The sequence below is a fragment of the Scophthalmus maximus genome, chromosome 8, assembly GCF_022379125.1.
Source record: "Scophthalmus maximus strain ysfricsl-2021 chromosome 8, ASM2237912v1, whole genome shotgun sequence".
NCBI lineage: Eukaryota > Metazoa > Chordata > Actinopteri > Pleuronectiformes > Scophthalmidae > Scophthalmus > Scophthalmus maximus.
Window position 1 is genome coordinate 22,026,062 of NC_061522.1, and position 25,916 is coordinate 22,051,977.

General features: G+C 41.4%; 3 protein-coding genes across 13 annotated transcripts in view; all 3 read left to right on the forward strand.

The window, feature by feature from the left end:
- Positions 1-3,726, forward strand: part of ctnnd1 (catenin (cadherin-associated protein), delta 1) — a 29,137-nt gene extending 25,411 nt beyond the window's left edge. For 8 of the 9 annotated variants that reach the window (XM_047333767.1, XM_047333764.1, XM_047333769.1 and 5 more), the window contains 2 exons: positions 496-578; positions 1,056-1,150. In XM_047333767.1, the coding sequence (XP_047189723.1) occupies positions 496-578; positions 1,056-1,115 (143 nt within the window). In that variant the 3' untranslated portion in view covers positions 1,116-1,150. Of the gene's footprint in view, positions 1-495; positions 579-1,055; positions 1,151-1,499 lie in introns of those variants that run through there. The other variant, XM_035636600.2, reaches the window with a different exon arrangement.
- Positions 3,727-3,824: 98 nt separating this feature from the next.
- Positions 3,825-15,583, forward strand: LOC118312194. 3 transcript variants are annotated; one of them, XM_035636598.2, is made up of 8 exons: positions 3,825-4,002; positions 5,466-5,515; positions 5,700-5,815; positions 7,421-8,469; positions 8,762-8,857; positions 10,945-11,419; positions 11,998-13,938; positions 14,799-15,583. In XM_035636598.2, the coding sequence occupies exons 3-8, from the start codon at positions 5,713-5,715 to the stop codon at positions 15,143-15,145; spliced, it is 4,011 nt and encodes a 1,336-aa protein (XP_035492491.2). In that variant the 5' UTR covers positions 3,825-4,002; positions 5,466-5,515; positions 5,700-5,712; the 3' UTR covers positions 15,146-15,583. The 3 variants fall into 3 exon arrangements, with proteins under 3 accessions (XP_035492491.2, XP_035492490.2, XP_047189717.1); XM_035636597.2 differs by lacking the exon at positions 5,466-5,515; XM_047333761.1 differs by lacking the exons at positions 3,825-4,002; positions 5,466-5,515 and adding an exon at positions 4,411-4,538.
- Positions 15,584-15,699: 116 nt separating this feature from the next.
- timm10 (translocase of inner mitochondrial membrane 10 homolog (yeast)) lies at positions 15,700-19,059 on the forward strand. Its single transcript, XM_035638086.2, has 2 exons — positions 15,700-15,940; positions 18,071-19,059. The coding sequence occupies exons 1-2, from the start codon at positions 15,870-15,872 to the stop codon at positions 18,264-18,266; spliced, it is 267 nt and encodes an 88-aa protein (XP_035493979.1). The 5' UTR covers positions 15,700-15,869; the 3' UTR covers positions 18,267-19,059.
- Positions 19,060-25,916: the final 6,857 nt, after the last annotated feature.

Genomic DNA, 25,916 nt, shown 5'->3' on the forward strand with positions numbered 1-25,916 from the left:
GACTATATGCTGAGCTTTTTTCTGTCTATTATCACTGCTACAGATGATGAGCGTAACCTCGAGCAGCTGTAATGCGGAACCACATATTTCTCTCCGTCCACACAACACACAAAGTGTCTGCTCAACCTACTTCCTGTTTCTTTCAACATAAGACTATCCTGCAATATATTGATCGCTTTTCTTTTCTTTTTGCGTCACTCCTCGCGTGTGTTTTCGTGACAAAACGTACTTTACTCCTGCCTTGTCCGTATCCATCTTTAGCCAGGATGGCTAATGGCTAACGGTTGTGCGGCATACGTCGTCAAACAGGTCAGCCGCCACAGGAAGTAAATAAAATGCGTCAATGGCATTACATTTTATTTTTTTTACACGTTAAATATTTCACAATTAACGCAAAGATTAAGAAGGTAATTTTGACTGCACTAATTAGATAACTTAATTAAACAGACCATCACACGTTTACCCCTGGTTGAACACGTGTTTCTCCTCTTCAAGATGCCTACTCCACACTGGATCAGAGAGGGAGAAGAAACACTCTGGATAACACACTCGAACCTGCTGACAAAAATGCAGTACAGGTAAACACACACACACACACGCATACACACGCACACACCCACACACACACACACACACACACACACACACACACACACACACAGAGCATGTTGATGCATGTCTCATTAAAGCACTGGTTGATGTGTTTCTTGCACATCCTTTCTCACCGGTGTTCTTTTTATCCTCTGAAACATGACCTAACATTACACTAATCTTCTATAACCCTTCTCTGTCTTTTCTCCTCTGATGCCTTATTTCCCCTCCACTGTTTTCCTCTCTATCCTTTTCTTCTGGTTCATCTCCTCTTAACGTTTTCATGTCCTCTCCACTCAACCCCCTTTCTTCACTAACCCCCCGGGTTGCTGTATGCTTTGTGTCTCTCTTTCTTCTTCTCTTTCTGTCTCTTTATCTTTGACACACTCCTCTTTCCATTTCTCGGTTTCTCTCTCTCTCTCTCTCTCTCTCTCTCTCTATCTCTCTCTCTCTCTCTCTCTCAGGGAGGGATGTATGGGGAGAGGCAGGCCTCTTTGCCTCTAATGGATTCTTATGATGGTTAGGCCACACCCACTGTCACACTGCATGTCAGCGCATGGTATGTGCCCCCCCCCCCCCCCCCCCCCCCCCCCCCCCCCCGGCTGCTCCTCTCACTGTATGGCCTGATATCTTAGTTGTGTAGTTGAAAAGTGTCAGTGATTTTTTTTTTTTATTTCTCCTGAGGTGTGATTGTTGTCTTTTTATTTTCCTCTAAATGTATTTTCTAACATGTGGTGACTTTGTTGCCTGTGGCCACTATTGTTTTTTGTATTTTGAACTTTTTTTTAAAGCCTCTGCTATGAATCTGAATATAAAACGTGATTCTTCCTGCACTGGCCTCGAACGCCTCACATTAGTGGCTGCACATGCTCAATTCCCCGCATTGGTGGCTCTCCTTCTCTTTGCAGAAAAACTAATTGTGTGCATCACAAGACGACAGCCTCCTCCCACCTACTGCCCTTGCTGAACTGACAACGGGGGACCACTACACTACAGATGGGATTGACTCCATCCTTTTACACTCAACTGTTCTGACCCTCTTACTCTTTTTGCAGCTCTCTCTCTCTCTCTCTCTCTCTCTCCTCTCTCTCTCTCTCTCTCTCTCTCTCTCTCTCTCTCTCTCTCTCTCTCTGTGTTACATTCCTCCACTGCAGTTGACACACTAAGGAAACCACAGAGAACTGAAGTGGATCTACACTCCCTGTGGACACTATGACCACTTTAAGCTCAGTGAGACCCTAAACTCCAGAAAAAAGCTAACCACTCAATCAGAAACTTGGCAACAACACTACATCTCCACACAACAACATTACGACTTTGCCTGGACAACACAAACGCACAGTTCAACATAAAGCAGAGGCCGTGGCTTCATTTGAGGACTTTTGTAATTCTTGGCTGTCGTAGCGAATGACTTATTGAACCTGTTAAACTAATTAAAAGGAACTGTTGGGATCAGAACAGGACACTTTTTGGTGAAATTTTACAAAAATGTCTATTACACAAAGTGAGGGAATCTTTCCTTCTCTCTGTCTCGCCTTCTTTCTGATGGTTAAATACTACAGAAAAACTTTCTACCCCTTAAAAAAAACCCTATGTTAATCAATCAGATATGTGTAAACCTTGTGCTTCTGTGTTGGTAGTGGTTGCTTCTCCTTTTGCTTCAATCTGTAACACAGTAATGTATATTTGCCAAATGACACGGCTACTGCTGCGAATGCCAATACGGAATGCAACAACTTCACACACACAGACACACACACAGACACACACGCACACACACACACACACACTCTTTTTAGCCACAGCTACACTGTAAACTGTCACTCGCTTTATTTTGTGCGCAGTTTTTGTCGGTGAATGACCATCAACAAGGTGCATGCGGATACTGCAGTTTTACTGTATTCGTTTGTAATCTGTTGACATGAAGGGGACGGAAATGGAGCAGAGAAATAATTCTCCAGCTCATTGGAATAGACAGTATAATCTGTGCTGCAATTCTTTCTATCGTTCTGTAAAATGTTAGCCCTCTTTGTTATTCCTTGGGCGATATCACAGGCTTCAGTGGATCCATCTCCTATCATCCACAGGCCCATGATCTTTTGAATGTGTACATACAAGATGGTCTCTTAACGATGGCTAACTGGAGTGCCTCGCTCATTCAGGATAGGTCTGATGGGTGTGTCCAACTTGACATCAGTAACCTGTCAAGGAGTCTGTTTCTCAGCAAGTAATAATGTATATGGAACTCAGCAGCTTTCTGTTCTGCAAGATAATGGAAGATGTGAAATTGTTTGTATGTAAGAGTTAATTCTTCTTGTAAGGATTGTTTTCTTTTTGTTTGTTTTTGTTTAACGAGGTAAAAAACTCATGAGTTCTTTATAATTTACTGCTTCACCAACCCAAACCCTTCCTGGAGTTAAGACTACGGAACAGTACATGGGAGAAGACACAGTATTGTTTGTTTGTGTTACAGTGCTTGTGAGATGTAGATACTTACTTTAGTGGTAGTTTCAAAGAAGCACTGGGGAGGGTAATGTGTGTTTGTCCTCCCCCTCCTTTTTTTTTGTTTTTTAAATTTTAACCTCTAGTTTGCCATGCCAACTGAAACACGACAGAGGAAGCCTCATTTTCTCAAAGTAACAAGTTGCCTTTAAGTGTGGACTGACTGAAAGAGGAGAACAAAGGAGTGCAGGGGTTTGTGGTAAAAAAAAAAATGTGTTAGGAGGCATAGAGCAGAATTTGCTATTAGATAAAGTGGAGAGAAAAATAAAAGCACATTAAAACTATATATACAAGAGAATATTTGTTAATTTTAATGATTTATATATATTTTTTTTTTGATATTCTGATTTGGGTTTAATTGTTTCGGGTGCTCTGGGTGAATGCATATGCAATCGGTTGTGTTAAGATTGAAAACCTTCAGTTTGTGTCTTAATTAAATGCAAAATTAGTTAGCTAAAGAAAATCTTCCAACAAAGTCATCAGATACGGGAACACTAATGGGGGGGGGGAGCACATTCTGGACTACAACTTAATCTCATTGCCTTGGCTCTTAAAGTTGCACATTCTCATTTCTGAATGAATTATGTAACTAGCAATACTGTTTTTAATAAAAAAACAAAATCATTTCTCTTAGCCTTTGTTGTTGTTTTTTTTTCCCCTCACAACGTTTGGTGATGAGTCTGTTCACAGTGGAGAACGTTTGTGTGGGATTGAAATGCACTTTTCCTTATTGAAGCGATGGGCCAGCAGGTGTCGCTGTCAGTCGGCGCTTCCGTAGTTCCAAGTGACTGGGAGACGTTTATCCTTTAACGCCTTGGCCTGTGGCTCTAATTCAGATGTGCAGTGCGTGTGTCGTTGCTTGAATTAATTGGAATAAGTCCAACACCTCGCTGCTACAGAAAAATACTGGTGAGTGTCACTTTTAACCTGTTGAGCTGCAGTGGATTTAACTTGACAGTTAAATCCTTAATTAGCCCGAGTTGCGATGTTTGACAGTTCAAACGGGATTAATTCAAACTTCATTCTCATGGAATAACATTTCCAAACTATTGTTTGAGAATGGGGTGGACACTACATATTTTATTTACAATGTCAACACCCCATTTCTGTGCTAATAATTTAGCTTGCTTTTAGCCACACGGTGTTCAATTATGGTCAACTTTTATCCTCAGTCAGTCTGGAATGATTTAGTCAAATTGTAGCCTGTGAATAAAACGGGTCCACCAAGTTAAAAGGGACGCCGAAGAATTAGAAGCGCTTTTCGGACTTGGAAAGTGAAATGCCTGGTTAAAGTTCTGAAGTTAGCATGGCGATAGCGCAGCTCGGCTGCCCCACGTGTTGTCCAGCTGCCACCTGCCGTGAGGGCCCCACGTGAAGGCCCCACGTGACCCGAGCTGGGCCGAGTCAATGCAGTTCTCTGCGTCATCATGTTGCAAAGTTGCACAGTGAGTTAACATTTTCGTACGCGATTTTTTTCTTCTTCTGAAAGTCATACCATGAGCTTCTGTTGTCACAAAGAATTTCCATCAAATCGAGTAAAGAGCTAGAGTTTTTCCCTTTCTTTTTAAAATATTTTTTTTTTTATGCAGGAAAATGGAAATCTTATTAATCTTAACCTTGTACCATACTGCACCAAAATGAAAATGGTGCAGTATGGTACGGTAATTTACAGTTGCCTTTAATTAATAATACAATTCAAATTACTTCCATAATAATAACTTGGATAAGACTGAATAAAAAGTATCAAACACATACAAATCTCAATGATATTGCAGATAGATAGTAAATGGCTGTCAGGGAAAGTCATATAGTTATTTGGCAACAGAGTTGGTTTTGAGTGGCTGCACCCAGGCCCTTATCCAGGCTTTAGCAATACTGAGGTCCAAATTATTTTTTTTCCACCTGATCTAAATATGCACATTTCAAGACGTTTGGAGAGCAACTATTGTATTGTGTAAAAGTATGGAGTTATTTTACTATCTTTATTCAAGAGTGTGGTCTTTCGGTTAGAGCGCATTATTTGCTGATTTCACGTTCAGATTTTTCATTCCTTCAAACTCTGCCCTCGCACTCAAATAGCTCCTTCTTGTGCTTGCATTAACATTTATTCTGCTTCTGCTCAAACAGTATGCTTGTGCGCAAATATATTGTTGCTTGCACTTAGATATGTTGGTGCTCGCACAGATTTCCTGCTCCCAGCTTCAGCTCTTCTCACACTTGTACTGCTTCTGTTTGCTCTTGAGTTCTCTGCTTGTGGATTTCTGATGCGCTGACAACCCAATCACAAATTCTCAACCAATAGGATTCCAGGTGTAGTGTTGACCAATGAAATGATTGCTGTCTTCTTGTGGGTGCGTTTGCTTACTTCTTAGATCGTCCCGTACGAGCGGTTGCTCTATAACCCGGTTCAGCCACGTCAGAAGTAAGGAGACAGCGATCATTTCATTGTTCAACACTACACCTGGAATCCTATTGGTTGAGGATTTTTGATTGGGTTGTCACACACAAGCATAATACAAGAGTGGTATGCATCACGTTTCCAAATAATTTTTTCTAACCCTATTAATTCACTCAACTCTTCTGTCCTCTCTCTCTCTCTCTCCAAGTGCCCATGTGGACATGCAGAGATACTGGTGGCCGGGCTTTGAGATACAGCTTCTGGCAGAGCTGCAGAGACAACAGAACAGCGCCCAATTCTGTGATACCCTGTTACAAACTGAGGGTGAGCGTGAGCCATCTAGCTGATCGTGACAGAATTTTGAAGTAGCGTACAAGTGTTTCCCCTAGGATGGTGTTGTAGCAGCAGAGATGAAGGGCACATGCGGTTCTTGTTTCCTTTTGAGTAGAAAAAAAATAACAAAATATGAATAGAATGGAATGGCATGGACAAAGTTTTGTTTATCGTACTGTACTCAGTACATTGTTGAACACTGAACAGCATTATTTTGAACTGATAACTAATATAAAGTACATGATGATGTGTGTTGAGTGATGGGACTTTTTACATAAAGCCTGTCAGAGGAAAAAAGTAACTCAATATATACAGACTGTAACCTAAAGCCCCTGGACTTTACTGTTGTAAAGGGTTGTAGGTCTTTCACTTTCATCCTCCCACCTGCTGCAGCTATGAAGGGCTTTAGGCTTAGATCAGGGCTCCAGACTGCGACCATTTTTGCGACCGCACGCGTGCGACCCGCAAATGTGTGGACTTTTTTTGGCAGTGTAGACCAATGTGTGAGTGTGGTGTGAGGGGGAAGAGTCCGGGAGTGATCAGTCAACTGCGGGGGTCACTTGTCGGTTTCTTCGTGTCTACGCGGGGATTTAAGTTCTCAGTTGCTATGATTTCCATCAATTAGATTCCAGAGAGGCCACGCATGAGATCAGTGTAGATCCACCTCCGCTGCTGATGGGGCGGTGCCAGGATTATGTGCGCGCACAGGTCTTCAGACTAGCCTTCCGTGTTCTCTTGCACCCGTCGCCGGCCTACCTGCTGGCCCAGGTGCGGTTTAACTGGAACAGCGAACTCTATTATCTCTTTTACCGGCCCTGTCCAGACCTCACGTCTCGGTGTCGCCCCTCCCCTCCCCTCCACTCCACTCCAAATGTCGCACCTCATCGGTTTGTTCCGAGGGCTTGACGGACCTGATGCTGGTGCGCTCACGGAGACAGCAGCGATGTGTGGGGTGGTGCTTCAATATCATAATTTCACTAATTAAGCAGGCATTAGATTAGGAAAATGACTTGGTAAGAAAAGGAAATAAAAAATCAATCTTCTTTTTGCCTTAATCCCTGCTAACGTTTCACTCAACAATGGCAAAATATAACCATTGACCCTTTTTCCTCAATCAATTCAATTAAATTGTGACATTCTGAACTTAAAATAAAACTGCACAGTGTCAACAGTGTCTGTCTGTGCTGCGTGTGTCGGCACAGTGAAAGCTGGCCATGCCCCCTGCAGAGCACACGGACACACAGACCTCTCCTCAGGATTACCGATAATTCATCACAGACGAATGCATTAATTTCTTCAATACAGTTAGCAGCACAGATAACGTCCAATCTTATTGATACTTTCGTTTTTCACAATTTAGCACCATGGCCTGTTTAATACCAGGTTTCTGTTCCCACCCCTAGATAAGACACAGGCTAAACTCCTCTCATTTAAAAAAATATATATAATTTAGCGGTGGCGGTCAGAATCCAATAACGGTGTACCGTTGCGACTGGTTGCATATAGGGGAAATGTTGCATACCTGTAGGTTTAAACTCAAGGCAAATAAAAAAATATAAAATCCTTTTTTTTTCCGTCTACTCCCTTTTTGTGAAGGTATTTCAGTTCCCACCCACAGTTGTATCCTCTCAGCTCTCAGCCCTTACCTGTCTCAGAAGCTGTCCTCCTCCCCGTCCCCTCCGTCCGGCCAGAAACATCAGCTCCAACTCACGGCCGTGAAGCCCCAGACCCTGCTGAAGCTGGTCGGTCTGCTGTACTCTGGGGAACTGGAGGTAAGAGGGGATGTCGAGCAGAACGACGTGCTGGCGTTAGCCCGCCAGTTAGGGATCAGATACTTCGTAGAGGGACATAAAGACGATAGGGGAGAGAGGGCAGAAGTCTGGGAGAAGAGACTGGGTCTCGGAGGTTGCAGAGAGATTGGCTTTCTTGCAGAAGAAAGCGGGAGAAGGGATGAAAGCAGGAAAATGCGAGACACACAAGTTCATGCTGAGATGGCTGAAAGGAGGGACACGGATGCTCCAGCAGAAAAACAAAGTTGCATATCTACAGGAACACATACGGTTGAAGCTGGTGAAAAGTTAGTGGGCAGTGCTAGTGATCTCTGCAGACAAGCTACACATCCAACCCCAGGGCCTGTGGCTCCGAATTTGGATTCCTCAGTCGTTTTGCAACTTCAAAGCATTACTCTTGACAAACAATTTCGCTCCACTCCCTGCCCAGTCATTCCCGGCGTGCCCAGTGGCACACCAAGCGATGGAATATCTCCATTAAACCCGTCCTCTGGCATTGTAATAAATCCCACGTCAACTCCAGCTTTGCCCTGCGACATTTCTTCAAATGAAAACTCAAACTCCCCAAGCCATCAAGAGGACGGCGCCTACCAGCAGTCGCCTGTGTGTAGGGACAGCTCACAGGTTTTGGCCCAGGACGGGACAAACCTGCAAAATGGAAAAAGAAATGGCGAGATGGCTGACGACAGAAGAGAAGCAGAGCAGCTAAGCCAGCTTAACGCTGGTGAGGTGCCAGGAGAAGAAGGAGCAAGGTCTATAGACAAGAGGCATGCACATGCCGGTGTTGGGATGAAGAGCCTGGCCAAGATGAAACAGATGCAGCAGATGATGGAGACCACACAGATTTCTATCAAGGTAAGAAGACATACTGTGTTTTTTTTTCACTTCAGTTTCATACTTGGTGTTTTTACATAAACCCTGACTTCACTTTGTGTTAGGTAAGATCACCAATCAATCGTATACTACGTTAAAGACAGATTTCCACTGCCTTGTGATGTCATCATGAGAAGAGGCGGCTGTTTATCAGCTGTCATGAAAATACATCTCACAAAAATACATTTCTTCAGACTGTCACAACAAGATGTGCGGCCGGCCACCACTTCACCTCAGCGTTTTCGTCGTAACTGCATTTTCTTCCTCAATGCAGGTGAAGCTGAGGAGGAGGACTAAAGGAGAGGTTTGGGAGGTGGTGAACCTGCAAGGCACAGACGAGACCTTGTCGGTTCTTACTTCCCTGAAGCAGGTAGAGAAATAACATAGTGAATTTGTGTATCAAGACATGCTTTTCACATTGATTTGACTTGATTAATATATTATAACTAGAATGTGTCTTGGTGTTGCAAGGCAGTGCTTTGACAGAATAACAAGTATAGCTTATGTTCAATAGTGTTGGCCTTTTATGATAAAGTTTACTTTGAAACAAGTATGTAACTAAATAAACTGTACAAAAGCTCCAATTAGTTTCACACAAATACAAAACAAAAGCCAATCTTCATCTTAACCCTCATGCATCACTATGGACATTTTTGTCCATTTGGGCAAATTTTCCCTCTTGATCTGGCCACCATTTTGGCTGTTATAGTGCATATGGCACATTTTATTGTAACAAACTCTCTCTTGACAAATTTTGGAATTCAAATTCAAATTTTTCTAATAGATCATAGAACACTGTGCAACAAATTTACTACCCTCTTAAGTCATTAAAGACAAAAATGTCCACTTCCAAAAAACTGCTATAAAAACTACCAAACATTCAATAATTTTGAGGATTTTAACCGATTAAATGCCAGTTTCATTACTTGGTGTCACTGTTTTTTTATGAAAAAAAATACAAAAATTTAGTTATTTTCCATCAAACAAATGTTGGGTGACTGGGGGATTTATTTTTTTATCAGTCTTGAAAAGGTCAGATTTAGTCATTAAGGACAGAAATATCCACTTCCAAAAACTGCTATAAAAATAGTAAAGATTAATATTTTTTTCTGCTTTTCTGGGTTAAATCTTTTGATCAACTTCAGTCCCGATCAAAACTATCAAATATTGAATAATTATCAGGATTTTAACCCTTTAAATGCCAGTTTGATTACATGATGTTAATATTTTTTCATGAAAAAACACATTATTTTCCATATAACAAATGTTGGGGGGCTTGGGGATTTTTTTTTTATTAGTCTTGGATATGTCAAAGATCAGCCAAAAAATTTGGCTTTGATGCATCATTAGTTTTTGTGTAGCATCAGATTTAAAATGTACTACCCTCTTAAGTCATTTGCAGACAAAAATGTCCCATTAAAGCCAATTTTTTTAATCTCATAGCTATTACAAGATATCATTTTTACTGTTCACTAAAATCTGCCATTTCCCCATTATAGGCCTATGCATACATTTCATTAGTTTTTGTAGTTCTGTTATTGAGCTTAGTAGACTATTTTAAGAACGTGTGTGTTTGTGTGTGTGTGTGTGTGTGTGTGTGTGTGTGTGTGTGTGTGTGTGTGTGTGTGTGTGTGTGTGTGTGTGTGTGTGTGTGTGTGTGTGTGTGTGTGTGTGTGTGTGTGTGTGTGTGTGTGTGTGTGTGTTGCATTTCATGTGGCTTTGAAGTAGACAGATTGACCTTAGTATTTTTTGTTTTTTCATAAAAAATATTAGCATCATGTTATCAAACTGGCATTTCAAGGGTTAAAATCCTGATTATTCAAATTCATAATTATTCAACATTTGATAGTTTTGATCAGGACTCAAGTTGATCAAAAGATTTAACCCAAAAAAGCAGAAAAAAAATATTATTCTGTACTATTTTCATAGCAGTTTTTTGAAGTGGACATTTTTGTCCTTAATGACTTGAGAGGGTAGTAAATTAAAGTGACGCCTGAGGGTTAAGTAAGCTAAAGCTTATCGCCATATTACTTTTTATACAGAAATACAGAAATGTAAAGGTTTTATCTGACTTTAAAAAACTCAGGGAAATCATGAAAATAAGTCACAAAAACATAAGTAATTTGCGGCACAAACACGGTCATTTCACATTTGAGTAGGATTCTGCTCTGTTTTTACTGAAAGCTTGTGAGGAACCTTTTTTACTGCTGACTGTGGTGATTAGTGTCTGAGTGACCTCAAGCAAAGCCAATGCAATGGTTAATATTGGACAAGCTGAAGTGTGTGTACAAGAATTTCCAAATAGCTGCGTGCAGTTCACACATGGCGTATATGTAAACATTAAACTGGGGTGATTTCATTTTCTGATTGACCACATTTTGTATTGGAGAGTTATGATCTGAGTGAAATCTTATTTTCACAGTGGACCTTGCTCACCTCTTGGTTATCTTTCTTCAGGATGGCTCCAACCACAAAAGCCCGAAGACAGACCTTTCAAAGGTCCCGCCCCCTCCCTCCACTGTGCAGCCAGAGTCCTACGTTCTTCAACCTACCTCCGCCAACTCCCCCAAATTCCCACCTCACCCCAACACCTCTTCTGACTCCCAGGCGCCCTCTCGCGACTGCTTCACCCCAAACCAAAACAATGTACCTGGGGTGTCCCCGCTCCTCCAGTGTCAGGGCTCTGTAGAGGAGTCTGATGAGCAGATAGAGAAGCTGCTAGAGGACATCATGATGGGCCTCAACATCCTGCCCAACCTGGAGAGGGACTGCAAGAGGTCTCATTACGTTCAGCCTAGCCGAGAGGGAGGACCGGCCATCTGCCAGGTCCCAGTTACGCACAAAGACGCTGGTCACAGTCCAGGGCGCACTGTAGCAGGGTGTGTGCTTTACCAGGACTTGGGGACACCAAATTGCTCATCAACAAATGCAGGTATGTAGATGCATTAGTTTGCTTTATATACACTTTTGTTACTCAACAATGGTGCAAAACCAAAACACAATTTATTATCACGTGAGACAAAGAAAAGCCTTATTCCTCACAATTTAGAAATGGAACGAATAATAATGAATTGGAGACAGCACACCCAATATCATAAACATGAAAACATTATGGAAGGACATCATCAAGAACGTAATTAAAAAAAGGTAGTGCTGGAATTGCTAATTGACTGATTTTTTCAGCTCAATTAAGCACAGACCAGTACTGTTAAAATCACTCAGAATCCTGTATTGCCCAGTATTCAATAATATTAATAATAATAATAATAATTACTTGGATATATTTAGCTCCTTTCAATTTTTTTCTAAAGCAACATCTCAGACTATAAAATGCTCTATCTTTGCGTTTCCTGCTTATCAGTCCTTCATTCCTTGAGCACGGAAAACGTTTTATTGCACTCTCACTATCCAAAACCCTCACAGTATTCAAAACCCCACCCTAACACCCATCCACCTTACCTACGTTAATTCATGATGCACTGATGGCAGTCTTCCCCACCTGTTGTACAGGTATCCGCTGTTGTTTCACAGCTCCAAACCAGCCCAGCTGCTCAAGCCTTTCATCTGTACTACCGGATCCTGCTCTGATCCAACAGCAGCAGGAGTGCTCCTCACAGTATCATTCATCTGTCAGATCCATGTGGCAGAGAGATGGAATGGGCCATCAGAGTACGCCCCTGTCCAAAAGTCAAGAATGTGTACATCCCAAAGCACCTACAGCAAGATCAGTTGTACCCTCAGCGTTCTTCTCTGCTGGGCAGAAAATCCATTACCCATTACCAGCATTCCAGGAATTGTCTTCACAAGCCAGTCGGCACAACCTTGAGTTTTTACCCCTGACTCATGGGAATGAATCAAAGTCCATGTCCCTGTCCTTCCCTTGCATGACCGATTTGCGGCTTCCTCGATGTCTCTCTCCATTAGAGCCACGTACCTCATCAACAAAATATCTGTTTGCCCTCCACAACCCAATGAACCTGGGTGATAAAATTCCGCAACAGCCATCTCTACATGGGCGACCCTGGCTCACAGAAAACCCTGGCTCACTACAGAGTACTATCACACACCGAAAAAATCAAAGTGCGTCCTTACCACAGGACACAAACTGTTGCAGTCCGTCAGAGCAAAGGCAGGATCATCTGGAGTTGAAGCCAGTCAATGGGGGAACCTTGGTAGAATCTTGTACTGTCAAAGAGGTGGAAGAGAGAGAAGCAGTATTTGCTAATCAGCAAAATGCTCCAGAGCTGAAATCTAAACCCAGGAAGATAAAGGATCGTGACACTACAGGGGAGGCAATAGCACCTAAAAGGAAGAAGACAAAGCACTCGAGTCATAAGCAAGATGCTGCTGGTTCTCTCTTGGCATACAAAGATGTAAAAGTCAGTAATGCAACAAAGAGTCAAATCAACTTGAGCATTTGTCAAGTCAGTTTGGCAAGCAACAATGTGCTGGCGAAGGAAAGAGAAATGGCCGCAAGCTCTTCAAAAACTCCATCTAAATTTGTAGGAAAACCAGATGAACTGCTGTTAGTCACAGAAAGTAAGAGAGAGAAGAGCAGGCGGCCTGGGGAGAATACTAACCAAACTCGGATCAGAACCAGAGGTTTTTTGAAGAAGACTCAAGAGTCACTAAGTGACCTAAGCCAAAAAATGTGTTTAGTTGCAAAACCTGTGGCCCCTAGAGCAGTAAAAAAACTAGGAGTCGTAGGACGGAAACGTGGAAGACCATCAAAGAAAAAAAACCTTGAAGAGCTTACCCCTCTGAACAACAAGCCTGCTGTTGTTGAAATGAAGAGCCACAATCAAGAAAGTCATCTGCAAATGGACAATTTGCCAAAGGAAGATTTGGAAAAGGGGGACAAAACAAAGCAAAGGTGCCCAAAAAGGAGGATGAATAGAAGTACAGAAGTGGAGATGGTTCCACTGAAGAAGACCATAAATGTTGAAAGAAAGCATGACGATGTAGACATTAATGGCCTAAGCCCCGACTTAAGAAAACTGTGGATACCCAAACAGCCACGGACGGTCATTCTGAAGGAGTTTCAAAAGCTTATTAAAAAGCGACACTCAAAAACAAGGAAGTCAAAAGAAAGCCATAAAACAGATACAACTGAAAGAGCTGCAGAAAAGGAAGGGATGGCTGGCAGGGATTGCACTTTTGAAGGCTCAACTAAGGAGGTGGACACAGACGTTGCTCAGCATCAAGACAGGAGCCGGAGTGAAGAATCTCAGGTCACCTACAGTGTCACCGTCGATAAAAATCACAATCAAATCTTCAACGGATCAGCCGACGACAATAGGAAATCCCAGCGAGAAGACACGGGAAGCTCTACCAGTAAGGAGATCAGATTGTTAGGTGGTGAGGACCATCCAGTGTTTCTCTTTGATGCCTTGGAAGAAGAGGTGGCCAAGTTGGAAGCTGAGAGGGAGCAGCCGCTGAAGAATCATGATGGTGAGGTGTTTGTTCCGATAGTCATGGTAGATTTGAGGCCCTTATTTTGCTGTGTACAATGTGTCTTTTGCTTAACTTGTTATTGGTTAGTCTGAAAAGTAAACCACCCTGTGTACGTTTAGAAAGGAAGAAGTTTGGTGCAGTCTGGTGGTGATATCACATGTAGCAACAACGTCAGGGCACATGCGATGGGATTAGAACAAGTGTTGCTGGGGGGTTGTTTAAAGGCTTAGTTCACCCAAATCATTTCCACTTCAGTGGTATTCAGCCTTGTGACAGTGGTGGAGGAGGAAGGTCCTTCAGTAAAAGTATCAATATGACAATGACAATGTAAAAAATACTCTTGTAACTTAAGTATTAGCAGCAAAATGTTTACTAGTGGTAAAAGTTGTGTTTGAGCAGTATAGCATCTTCGGTGCTTGGTATTATTATTATTATAATTATCATGCATCAGAGTGGAAGCGGCATTTTACTGTTTATTGTAGCTACTTCAGGGGTAGTGAGTTTTAGCTGTTTTATATTCAGTTAGATGTTGTGCAGTCCCAATGTAGAGGTCAGTTCTCTTCAGAAACAAGGAACAACAAAGCTCTACAATGTAAATTTGCCATAGTTTTTTGAAAGATTTCGTCCTCTGTCTAAAAACAGTAATTTAAAAATCTAACTAACTGGGAGGTTCAGAGGGGAAATGCATCTTTGGTGATACTGCGAACAATTCCCAGACATGACAAGTGACAAATAACAAGGAGCCCCAACCACACAGCTTATGTGGAATGAGGCAGTAGCTGCGTTCAGGACTCTAATCAACCGCAAGTCCAATGTCCCAGTGACTCTGAATAAAATATATTTTTTTGTCTTCGCAGGAAGAACCAGTGATACAGGAGTTTCAAAAACAACACAGCAGGCCGCCAACCACAATGAAGGCGTGTATCACAGTGACCTGCCTCAGGACCAGCCAACAGATCACAACTTGCAGCCACAGACACCTGGGAGAGCGGGTCCCCCTCTGTCAGTTGCTGGTGGGATCAGCAGAACGTCAGGCTGCAAAGAGGAGGAGGACGAAGAGGAGGAGGAGGTGGATATTCTGTGTTTTTCTCCAGTCAAAGTGCAGACCACAGAGGATGAACTTCACAATGTGGAGATAATTCCGGATGAAGAGGAGGAGGAAGATGCGAATGAGATTGATGTGACTGGAGATGAAGCAGAGTAATGTTTGGTGACATGCACAGTTTCATGTTCCTCTTTGTTGTGGTTTCATTTAGGTTCACACTGATGCAAAGTGTCTATATCATAGATTTTCACCTCCTCAGTTGTTTTCATCCTCACAAGAGTTGGGAATCAACAGTTTATTGCATTCATTTAGTCCAGGAGACGAGGTTGAAATGGTTGTTTGATTTTGATTCATAATAATGTGCCAAAGCATTTATACAAGTCTGAGAAAAGTTCTTAATGTTGTTTACATTCAACGTTCGTAAATGTAAAAATTTTACATATTGAGTGAAAAATTGACTCGGCAGACTAATAAAGGTTAAAAGCTCTTAAGTGGCACAGCGCCTCTGTAAGTAACTACAGTAGCATAAAAGCCTGTATAGGTAAAGTGAATTGTATTTATGTAAATTACATAATTATGGTTTATTAAAAAAATACCGTCTGTCTTTTCATGCAAGTGTTTTATTTGTCTGAGAGTACCTGGGTTGTGTCCTCAGTACACTAGGGGGCGCACGTCTTTTTACTCCCCCTCCCGTCTCAATCCAACTTTATTGACAGCGGAAGTAGGAGAGGAAACCGTACACGCGTGTTTTCTCTGCTGAGCTGAAGGTTACAGACGAAGCGGCGGGTAGAAGTGTCACCAAGTGTCCGCTGCGGAGGGTCACCTGGACGGACGGACCGTGTGTGTGTGTGTGTGTGTGTGTGAGCGGCAGTGAACCCCGGATATGGATCCCATGAAGGCACAGCAGCTGGCGGCGGAGCTGGAGGTGGAGATGATGGCTGACATGTACAACCGGTAAGGCGAAGACGAGCTCACCGCTCAGCTAGCTGCCTCTTATTTATGCAGTCACCTGTCTGGTTGTGCTCAGTCATAGGCGTCATCTAAAGTCTTGCAGCGGTTAGCTAAGTGAAGACGTATCTATAAGTCCCCTTTTATGCTGCCTGCAGCTGCCGACCTTTAATGAATGGAATGACAGGAGCTACATGTGACACTGTCACGAATCAATGTGAAAAATACAACTGAGCATAAAGCTGCAGACCTAAAAAAAAAAAGATAATTTTGATCTGTAATGATAATCGGGATACAACAATGAAAGAATGGAGAAAACATGTAGAGTATATTTGGCCTAACTGTTTGACACATCGTTGTTCTTCCGTTACTGTAGAGCAGTAAAGATTCATGTTTCATGTAAAGTTAGCTGTTCAAATATATTGAGTGTTACGTTTGACTTTCATCTCAACATACTAGCTAGGATTTATATGAAGCACTGATTTCCCAGTAGTAAAAGCTTGTGAATCAGAGGAGCATTAAACTGAAAAATGTTTTTAACATGCAGTACCTGTATCCTCCAGACATCCTGCATCTTGGCCTTTAACAGCACACGGTGGGGACTGATCCATCATGTAGGCACCATGTCTTCAAATTGCTTGTTTTGTCTGGGGCCTAAACGCAAGTGTAAACTTTGGATAACATTTTTCTCAGCAGCAACACAATTCGTACAGGACTGCACGCACAACAACCAATAGGCCTATACTGCAAGCTCACAGGATTCAGTATCAAAAAATTGTCTCAAAATGACGATAATATTGTTCATCGCAATAATTTCTGGGACATTATAACATGCAGCAAAAAGTACCTATCATGATGGGCCTAATTGGGGTGAAGCTGTGGTCCAGACGACAGCGAAACAGTGAAAACACGAACTGGACTGAGAATTGATTTCGGGGGAACTCTCAACAACTGTGGATGTGAAAGCAGGACTGTCACTGCACAAAAGCCAGGTGTGGGCACTGGGCAGGTCATGATCACTGGCCTTTAGCCTTTACACTGGCCTTTAGCCTTTACAGTGTACACCTTTACACCTTTTGAATTGTCAAGGAAATCATGTATGATTTATGACAATAACAATGGCCTTGCATAATTCAGTAGTTGACCTTTAATCTACACAAGCCAGCTAGAAGGCAAAGCACATGAATATAATGTGGCCACACATTACTAACACCTGTGCTCCTGCTATGACATGTCAAAGTATCTGCTGTGAGGAGCCCTATTCAACCGTACAATAAGTAAAGACCTGCTGCAAGAGTGCCCCCACTGGTTGAGAGGGAGATTTTGGTCCCCATTTGTCCAGAGGTGTGTTTCCATCCACTGGATGGCTGTGGCTCATGGGCGTAGAGAGGGATGTCCAATAACCTGATGGTCGGTGGTAAGATCCTGATGCGTCCTTGAACAAGACACTGCTGACAAATCTTCCGGCAGTGTATGAATAGCAGCGCTCTAGGAATCTGTGTGTGAATGGGTGAATGTCACATGGACTATGAAACGCTTTGAGCGGTCAATAAGACTAGAAAAGCGCTAATACAGTCCATTTCCCATTCACCATTACTATATGCATTTTCAAATAGCAGTAGGTGCAACACGTCCACCTTGTTCTTCCGTCTGTGCCTTGATGAAGGTGCTGATGCTGAAACATGCCGAAGATTTTTCCCTTTTTGGCTCAAGCTAATTTAAAATGTTTACATTTATGTGAATATTACAACTGACAAAGATGTATCACATAATGTGAAATTTTTCAAGTTTGTATGTCACAATACCGTGAAATTATTGTAATATAAAGTGAAAAAATTGTGTTTGTATAACATTGTTATAACAAACTTTTCATGGTGATCCGTTTTTCTTTTCTGGCAGCAATACATTTCTGTCTGGACCACATCATTTTTTTAGAATAGAAAACAAAATAGAAACACCAGTGTGCAGTTTTAAATAAAGTAACAGTAGGCATACATGACTATTGGAAGGACGTCATATTAAGATGCTCAGGCACAATGGAATACCCTGGTAAAAGTGTTTTTTTGTTTTGTTTTTTTATTATTGAAACATTGATTTTACATGCAACATTTTAAAAAAGGCTTCATTTTCTCCCAGAATGACCAACGCCTGCCACAGGAAGTGTGTACCGCCACACTACAAGGAGGCAGAGCTGACCAAGGGGGAGTCCGTGTGCCTGGACCGCTGCGTGGCCAAATACCTGGACCTCCACGAGAGGCTGGGACGCAAGCTGACAGATCTCTCAGTCCAGGACGAGGAGATGATGAGGAAGGCAGCTGTTGGGAGTGGCTAGAGACTCTGATAATGATGGGGGGGTGTCACTGGGTTACAGGATGTGGTTAGCATGTCTGGTTTCTGTATGATGAGGGACTGTGTTTTAAAGTAAAGGGTAGGGGTACTAAAAAAAAAAAGAGTTAAATTAATGTTGGGGCCACTGAGACAAACTGCAGACGGGGTTGGAAGATGCAGCGGAGCACTTGGTGGATTGGCCGAAAATCTTGACACTGCTCAGTCCAATTTGTTTTACATTCAGCTTGGCCTGGCCCTCAAGAGTCCCCTGAAAAAGTCATACTTTGTGCTTGTTTTCAGCCGCTCCCAGCAGAAACTCACAATACTTTGTTGTTGTTGCTGAAGATTTGTGGTACCCGCCATCTGGTACCTGCAGCAGGTTAAAACAAACACTGTTGATCTGAAATTCATCTTTGATCATCCCAAATCACCCTTGGAACTTGTTTTTGAAAGTGCTGAGAGCAAACAACAGCATGATATTCAGGTGGAGATGCATTGTTTTCTTTTTCAAGTGGTCTGCACAAAGCCATTAAATACATCCAATCAAACACATCAGCATCAAATAATGCACTGAATAATTTCTGTATGGAAGTATGGTGTGAGTCAAAATGTTTTTTATACGACACTGCATCGTTAACTGAGAGATACAGACTCATAGCTGGGTCTTTTCTGGTCACATGGACAGACTGATCTTTGCTCATTTGTCATGTCTGTAGACTTGTGCTATATGTGAGTGGACCAGAGGCTTCTGTGTTCCATTGTCTTTAATTACCCTAATTAAACAAAGACATACTTTATGTTAACTGTATTTGTGTCGTTTTAAGTGTGTGGAAGTCTTTTTGTTGTGTGGCAGTCAGAGCCGGCCCTTGCCTTAGCACTCATCTCCACTTATACTATTGTCAATGCTTGATCGTTCGCACACCTTCTGTAAATCTAACGCACCCATTATCAATTTAATTAGTTGTTGCTTACATTACTAATGTCAGCCTTTATGCTTCTATGGTTTTTAATCTTAAAAGTAGCAAACTCACAATAGTTGTCCAGTAATAGAAAACGAATGGTTATTTGATTTTTGAGCGGAAGGTATGAGCGGAATTTCAAAAATGGTTTTATTTTGATTTTCTATTTTGAATAACAAGAAATGAAATCACTAGAAAAATGAAACGAAAAATAACTGTTCTCTCATATTCTCAGAATGGGGATTTACAGGGCAACAGCGCCAACTGTTGGATTGCCAGTCTGACTACCAGTAGTGAGTGTTGTTACAGCCAGGGGGTGCGGTCGAAATGTCCTTCCTATCTACTAATCCTTGACCTCAGTGGAAAATGTCATGAAGTCAAGGAAAGGTGGAAAGGAGAACTGAAGCCGACGGGTTTCTCAGAGAATCTGACTCGACTTTCACTATACTACGTCATCACAAGACGGAGGATGTTGTTGATGCTTCTTCCGTAGTGAAACTACAAATTTCCAAAGATGGACCCCCCAAAAAAATGCAGGGGCTCCATCCAGCATTCTTCAGTGTGTATCACCACTGTTTGACATCAGATGTAAATTATAATTTTATTTTTATTTTTGCAAATCTTACCTACCTACCTTTAAAGGGGAAATAATCATAAATAAATAAAATATGATCAATCATGATGATAATGTATTGCATTTATATAGCGCTTTTCATTACACAAAGCCACGGAGGTACTTGTCCTACCAGATTGTACCCTCTCTACAATGAACAGGTGATGCCCTATCATCAAATGTTTATTTTTTGTGTTTCTTTCAGATTATTTCTAATAACCTCAGTGGCTTTCGTAGCAAAAGTTATAGTGGGATATAAATTATTTCAGGCAGCATTTTCAACCTGCTAAAATGTGTATCCCCCCCCTCCTTAATGCACAGACTATCTATAACTTTTTGCTAGGAAAGAGGAAACTTGTTCATACTCACTGAGGTTATTAAGTATGAGCTGAAGTATACACAAAAAAATTACAGCGTTTTTTGATCTAGCTTCCAAACACTAACAGAGCACAACGACATTATTAAATTATAACATTGTGAAATTATAGGAGGAAAAAGATATGATTGCCTTGGTTTCTCAGTAGACAGTTCAGTGCATTGAATAATATGAAGTTCATTGGCAAATACAGACGATTAAAAGCATTTTTTTTGATAGATGAGCGACGTGCTACTTTGCAAAACCTTGTTGATAAAACAACACCAGAATGATGAGTCAAACAATCCATATGTTGCTATTTTTCATTTACTTAGGTAAAATCAAAGCGCAGTGATGTAGCTCTGCCTTCGCTGAATGCATGCGCGCTCCCGTGGGCGGGTACACACTTCCTATCAGGGATACGTACAATGACACGGGGACATAGGCCGCAAGAGAAATGTGTTAATTTATTTTGAGCGCAAGCGCATTTGTGGCGAGAATAGAATATTGTTAACAAGTGCTAACAACATTATCAACAAAAACAGACTTTAAGTGTGTGCGCATGCCCGTCTGTGGCAGTGGGCGTGGTCTTCCTGAGTTCCTCGCTGGGCTGATCAAGCTCTTTATCTCCTGCATTAAAACTGTCGCCAGACTGTTTTGTTTCAACCGTGGTTAAACACTCGGACAGTTTCTTCTATGACTTTGTATAGCTCTTGTTCAGTGATTTTGCCTTCTCTGAACTTAAGGCCAGTTTCTGAGGCAGGAAGTGCCAGGTATATGCAGGCAGTCCTGGAACTCAGCCCAAGCCTGGAACTCAGTCACAAAACCATTGCCGAACTCATGCGGCCTTGCTCCTGCTCCTCTACCCAGCTGCTCCACATCGCCACCCTCAATCCTCACCCTCTCTTATCAGAAATTGGGAGAAATGCGGAAGAATTTTGACCGCAGGTAGAAAACAGGAGAGGGTAGTGAAAATCAGGAGTCTCCCGGGAAAATCGGGAGGGTTGGCAAGTATACTGGCGCGTCAATGCTTCGATCCCTGGGGTCCTCCAGTCCGCATGGTGAAGTGTCCTTGGGCAAGACACTTATCGTCCCCCCTGACGGCTGCGGCGACATTTTCGTGAATGATGTATGTATAAGCGCTGTATATAGAAGCGCTGTAAGAATGTGTGTGTGTGTCTAAATGGGTGAATGTCACTTGTAAAGCACTTTGGGTGGTCGATAAGACGAGATAAGCACTATATAAATACAGTCCATTTTCCATTCACTAATCATACTAATGACTACTCAAATGGCAAGTAAATGGCTAAATGCTAGTTAACTGGGAAGGTGCTCACACTGGTCCTTCACAACAGCTCCCTGTGGTTTTTTCTAAGCCTTTTATTAGCCCTGGTATTTCATTTTCAGGAGTGTTTATCTTTTCAGTGAGTAACTGAAGGTAGAAAAAAAGAATAGTTACCAGACAACTCCTGAGTGACCTCTGACATTCTTTTCCAAAGAGGTGCCCCAAAACAGAGAAGTGATGTATTTTGAGGACAGTCCACCTGATGGCAGTGTTATCCAGGGGAATGCTCAGTGAGTTGCACCATCTGAAGATCACAGTTTACATGGCAGCGACCCACCATGGCTTCCAGCAGCACTGTCATGAGTGCTGAACCTCGCCGTGTCCCACCTGAAACACACACGTGCGTATATGTGTGTGCCACACTTTTCATTGATTGCCACAAGATCTGATCACATGATATTTTGCTCAACAGTTGAATCAAAACACAATAAAGACTGACACAAATAAACATTTTAAAAAAACGTAAACATCTGCATTGTTTATTCTGTAAAACAAGTTTTCATACATATCAGCAATTTATTCACATATCAGCAAACACAAACAGCAATATCAGTATATCTGTGAAAGGCTCATGTCGGCCGATTTTTTTTATTGGGCAATCAATTAATTGGCTGATGTGAAAGTACAGGTCAGGGCTTACTGTACGTCTATGACTTACCTGTTGTGAACAGTGTTGGGCAAGTTACTCAGGAAGGGTAATCAGTTACGTATAACTTATTACGCTTTCAAAAAGTAATTATATAACGTACTTATTACTTGGTTTTAAAAGTAATTAGTTACGTTACTCATTATATTACTTTATTACTTTTGCAGGTTCCGTATATTCATATATGTCACAAAAGCAGCAAAGAATATCTGAAGGTTTTACAGAACATAAAACGTTGCCTAACAACCAAGCTGATATTGTGTCCAGTGTCTTGTTCTGTTATTTCTGCCCTCACATATTAAGCAAGGTCCTAATGTTCAGAAGTGAAACAATGATTGTATGTGATTAGCAGAAGCTTCTCAAACATCTTATCTACAATATACCCAGTGACGAACTTCTCCAGTCTCTGTCATCCTCTATCCTTCGTTTAGCTTTTTGGCATGACCTGCCCGCACGTACAAGTCATCATATAGTAATAAGTAATGCAGCGTTACTTGGATCAGTAACTGTAATATAATTACTATTTTGGAAATTGTAATCCCTTACTCTACTAGTTACTTGGAAAAGAAAATAATGTAATAGTAATATATTACTGAGTAATTAGTTACTGCCGAACACTGGTAGTGAATTGTAGTGTACTGTAAAAAGAGCAGTACGCAGTCACTTTTCCCATGAGGATTTCTTTGTGAGCCTAGATATTCAGTGCAGCATGATACTTAATCGCGGTCTTCTTCTGTCTATAAAAAACATTTGACATCAAAGCACTTTTGTATTGGAGTACAGGTTTTTATCAGTTGTATTCATTTAGAAATGGATCCATCAATGCTTTTCTTAACCTTGGAAGGTAGAAAAAAAGAATTCAATTCAAATAAATTCAATTTTATTTGTATAGCGCCAAATCCAAACATACATTGTCTCAAGGCACTTTACATAGTGAGGTCAATATTACAGGGAAAACCCAACAAATCCCACATTGAGCAAGCACTTGGCGACTGTGGAGAGAAAAAACTCCCTTTAACAGGAAAAAATCTGGTAGAACTGGACTCGGTTGAGGGCGGTCATCTGTCTCGACCGGTTGGGGTGAGGAGAAAAATGGGGGAGAGAGGAGAGGTGGGCAGAAAGAGGGGGGGAGAGGAGAGACAGGAGGAGACAGAGAGAACAGTTGTACAACCGCCACTTTAAACTCTACCAGACTGATACTTATAATTACGGAAAATCTGACACTTATAAATGCTATTAATAATCATAATAGTAATAATAATAATAAAAATGACAGGTTTGGATCCTGCAGCTCTGGGGTCAGAGATACAATCGGAGAGAGAGAATACAGAGTTAGTGACATGCAATGTTAATACATGGGGGCAGAGAGGGAGAGAGAGAGATGTTCATGATATAAGTTCCCCCAGCAGTCTAGGCCTATAGCAACATAATAAAGAAATGGTTTAGTAAACACCTGAGCAGCTCTAACTATAAGCTTTATCAAAGAGGAAGGTTTTTAAGTTTAACTTTAAATGTGGAGAGGGTGTCTGCCTCCCTGACACAAACTGGGAGCTGGTTCCAGAGGAGAGGAGCCTGGTGGCTGAAGGCTCTGCCTCCCATTCTACTTTTACAGACTCTGGGAACCACAAGTAGTCCTGTGTTTACAGAGTGAAGTGATCTATTGGGATGACATGAAACTATGAGCTCTGTAAATATGATGGGGTTTATTGGGGGCTTTGTAGGTTAGGAGCAGGATTTTGAATTCTATTCTGAATTTTACAGGAAGCCAATGCAGAGATGCTAAGACTGGAGAAATATGATCTGTTCTTGTCAGAACTTGTGCTGCAGCATTTTGGATTAACTGGAGGCTTTTCACAGACTTACTGGGGCATCGTAAAAGTAATGAATTACATTAGTCCAGTCTATAAGTGACAAATGCACGGACTAGTTTTTCAACATCCTTTTGAGATAGGATGTTTCTAATGTTTGTGATATTGCGCAGTTGAAAGAAGGCTGTCCTAGAGACTTGTTTTATGTGCGAGTCAAAGGACATGTCCTGGTCAAAGATAACTCCAAGGTTCCTCATAATAGAGCTGGAGGCCAAGGTTATACCATCCAAGGTAACTACATGATCAGATAATGTTTCTCTGAGATGTTTAGGACTGAGTAAAATTACCTCAGTTTTGTCTGATTTTGGAAGTAAAAAATCATAAGTCATCCAGGCCTTCATGTTTTAAGACAGTCCTGAAGTTTGTCCTCCTGATTAGTTTCATCTGGCTTTATAGATAAATATAGCAACAGTTTTTTTATTTAAGGATTTTAGAGATAAAGGGGAGGTTTGATATGGGTCTATAGTAAGCTAAGATATCTGGGTCTAGAGTCGGTTTTTTGAGCAGAGGTTTAACTATTGCCACCTTAAAGGCCTTTGGTACATAGCCTGATAAATTGATCTGATCTAATATGGAACTATTGATTAAAGGTAATACATCCTTAAATACCCTCGATGTTTTAAAAGACAGATTGATGGCTCGGATGCAGTGAAGTCAGCTCAGCCAGATCTACAGGGGAAAAGCAATCTAAATATAAATTAGGTGATACTGTTGGTTGAGAGGCTACTGTACTCGACAGTGTGTCTGTGCTATTAGTGGGAAGAAGCTGATTAATTTTTTTAATCTTATTAGTAAAAAAGCTACTAAGAGTTGGAGGAATAGACTGTTCAGTAGAGCTTATACTCTCTGTCAGCCTGGCTACAGTGCTGAAGAGGAACCTGGGGTTATTTAAATTTTCCTCTATTAGTGAAGAATAATATTCTGTTCTGGCATTTCGGAGGTTTTTCTTATATGTAATTAAACTATTTGTCAAGTCTAGGTTAGAATCAACTACATTATTGGAAAGCAAATTCCTTTCTAACCTACATGACGTCTGTTTTAAAGCACGTGTTTGTGCATTAAACCATGGAGATATCCCCTTCTGTTTGACTCTTTTTCAGAGGGGCGACATAGTCGAGTGTGGAACGTAGTGAGGCTGCTGCACTATCAACAACATCATAAATTTGTGTGGGAGTAAAGTTTTGATAACTATCCTGCACTGTATCAACACATGGCAGTTGAGTAAATGTTTTTTTTTCCTTGAATTTACTTATAGAGTATTCTGATAGACACCTGTTGTAATAGAACTTTTCTCCAAATTCAGTAAAATTCAATGTATGTTCTACATTACGCTGCATTTCCTCATACGCTTGTCAACATTCATAAGCTGATTCACACTTGTATTCATCAGTTTTATGAGGGCAAGTGTTTTTTAATAGAAAATCATGTTTAGGCAAATTTTCAACAGTTCAGTTATCATTCAGGAATATGCAGTGTAGCCTAAAAAGGTGCTAATGTAATATTCATGATGTCTGTGAAGACATCAAAAGTTTGAAATTAAAGCAGCCAATCACAATTTAGCCAGGACAGAGTAAAAATACATTCACAGTGATAAGTAGTGATACATGGAGCTGTGGTCAGACAGTTGTTGTCACTGATTTTCTAAGATGTTTCAGAACGCCACAGAGGTGCATCTGGTAGGCGAGCATAATGATGGACTCAGTACTACAGGCTGAGAGCCTGGGGTGTTATTCTTGAACTGGCCCTCCGAAGGATTGCAGAAAGAAGGAAACAATTTGTGGATTTCCTGAGTGCTCTCAACGAGGCAACACATGGTTAAAATGATAGGGTCCTGGGATACTGCACTTATTATTGTAAGAAAAACTCTA

What these genes read in the sequence shown, in the direction of transcription:
- LOC118312194 (XM_047333761.1), top strand. Translation starts at nt 4,501, where the DNA reads ATGCAGTTCTCTGCGTCATCATGTTGCAAAGTTGCACA. An exon ending in TCATGTTGCAAAGTTGCACA is followed by an intron (nt 4,539 to 5,699) that starts GTGAGTTAACAT and finishes TCTCTCTCCAAG; the next exon opens with TGCCCATGTGGACATGCAGA. An exon ending in TACCCTGTTACAAACTGAGG is followed by an intron (nt 5,816 to 7,420) that starts GTGAGCGTGAGC and finishes CTTTTTGTGAAG; the next exon opens with GTATTTCAGTTCCCACCCAC.
- timm10 (XM_035638086.2), top strand. Translation starts at nt 15,870, where the DNA reads ATGGATCCCATGAAGGCACAGCAGCTGGCGGCGGAGCTGGAGGTGGAG. An exon ending in ATGGCTGACATGTACAACCG is followed by an intron (nt 15,941 to 18,070) that starts GTAAGGCGAAGA and finishes ATTTTCTCCCAG; the next exon opens with AATGACCAACGCCTGCCACA.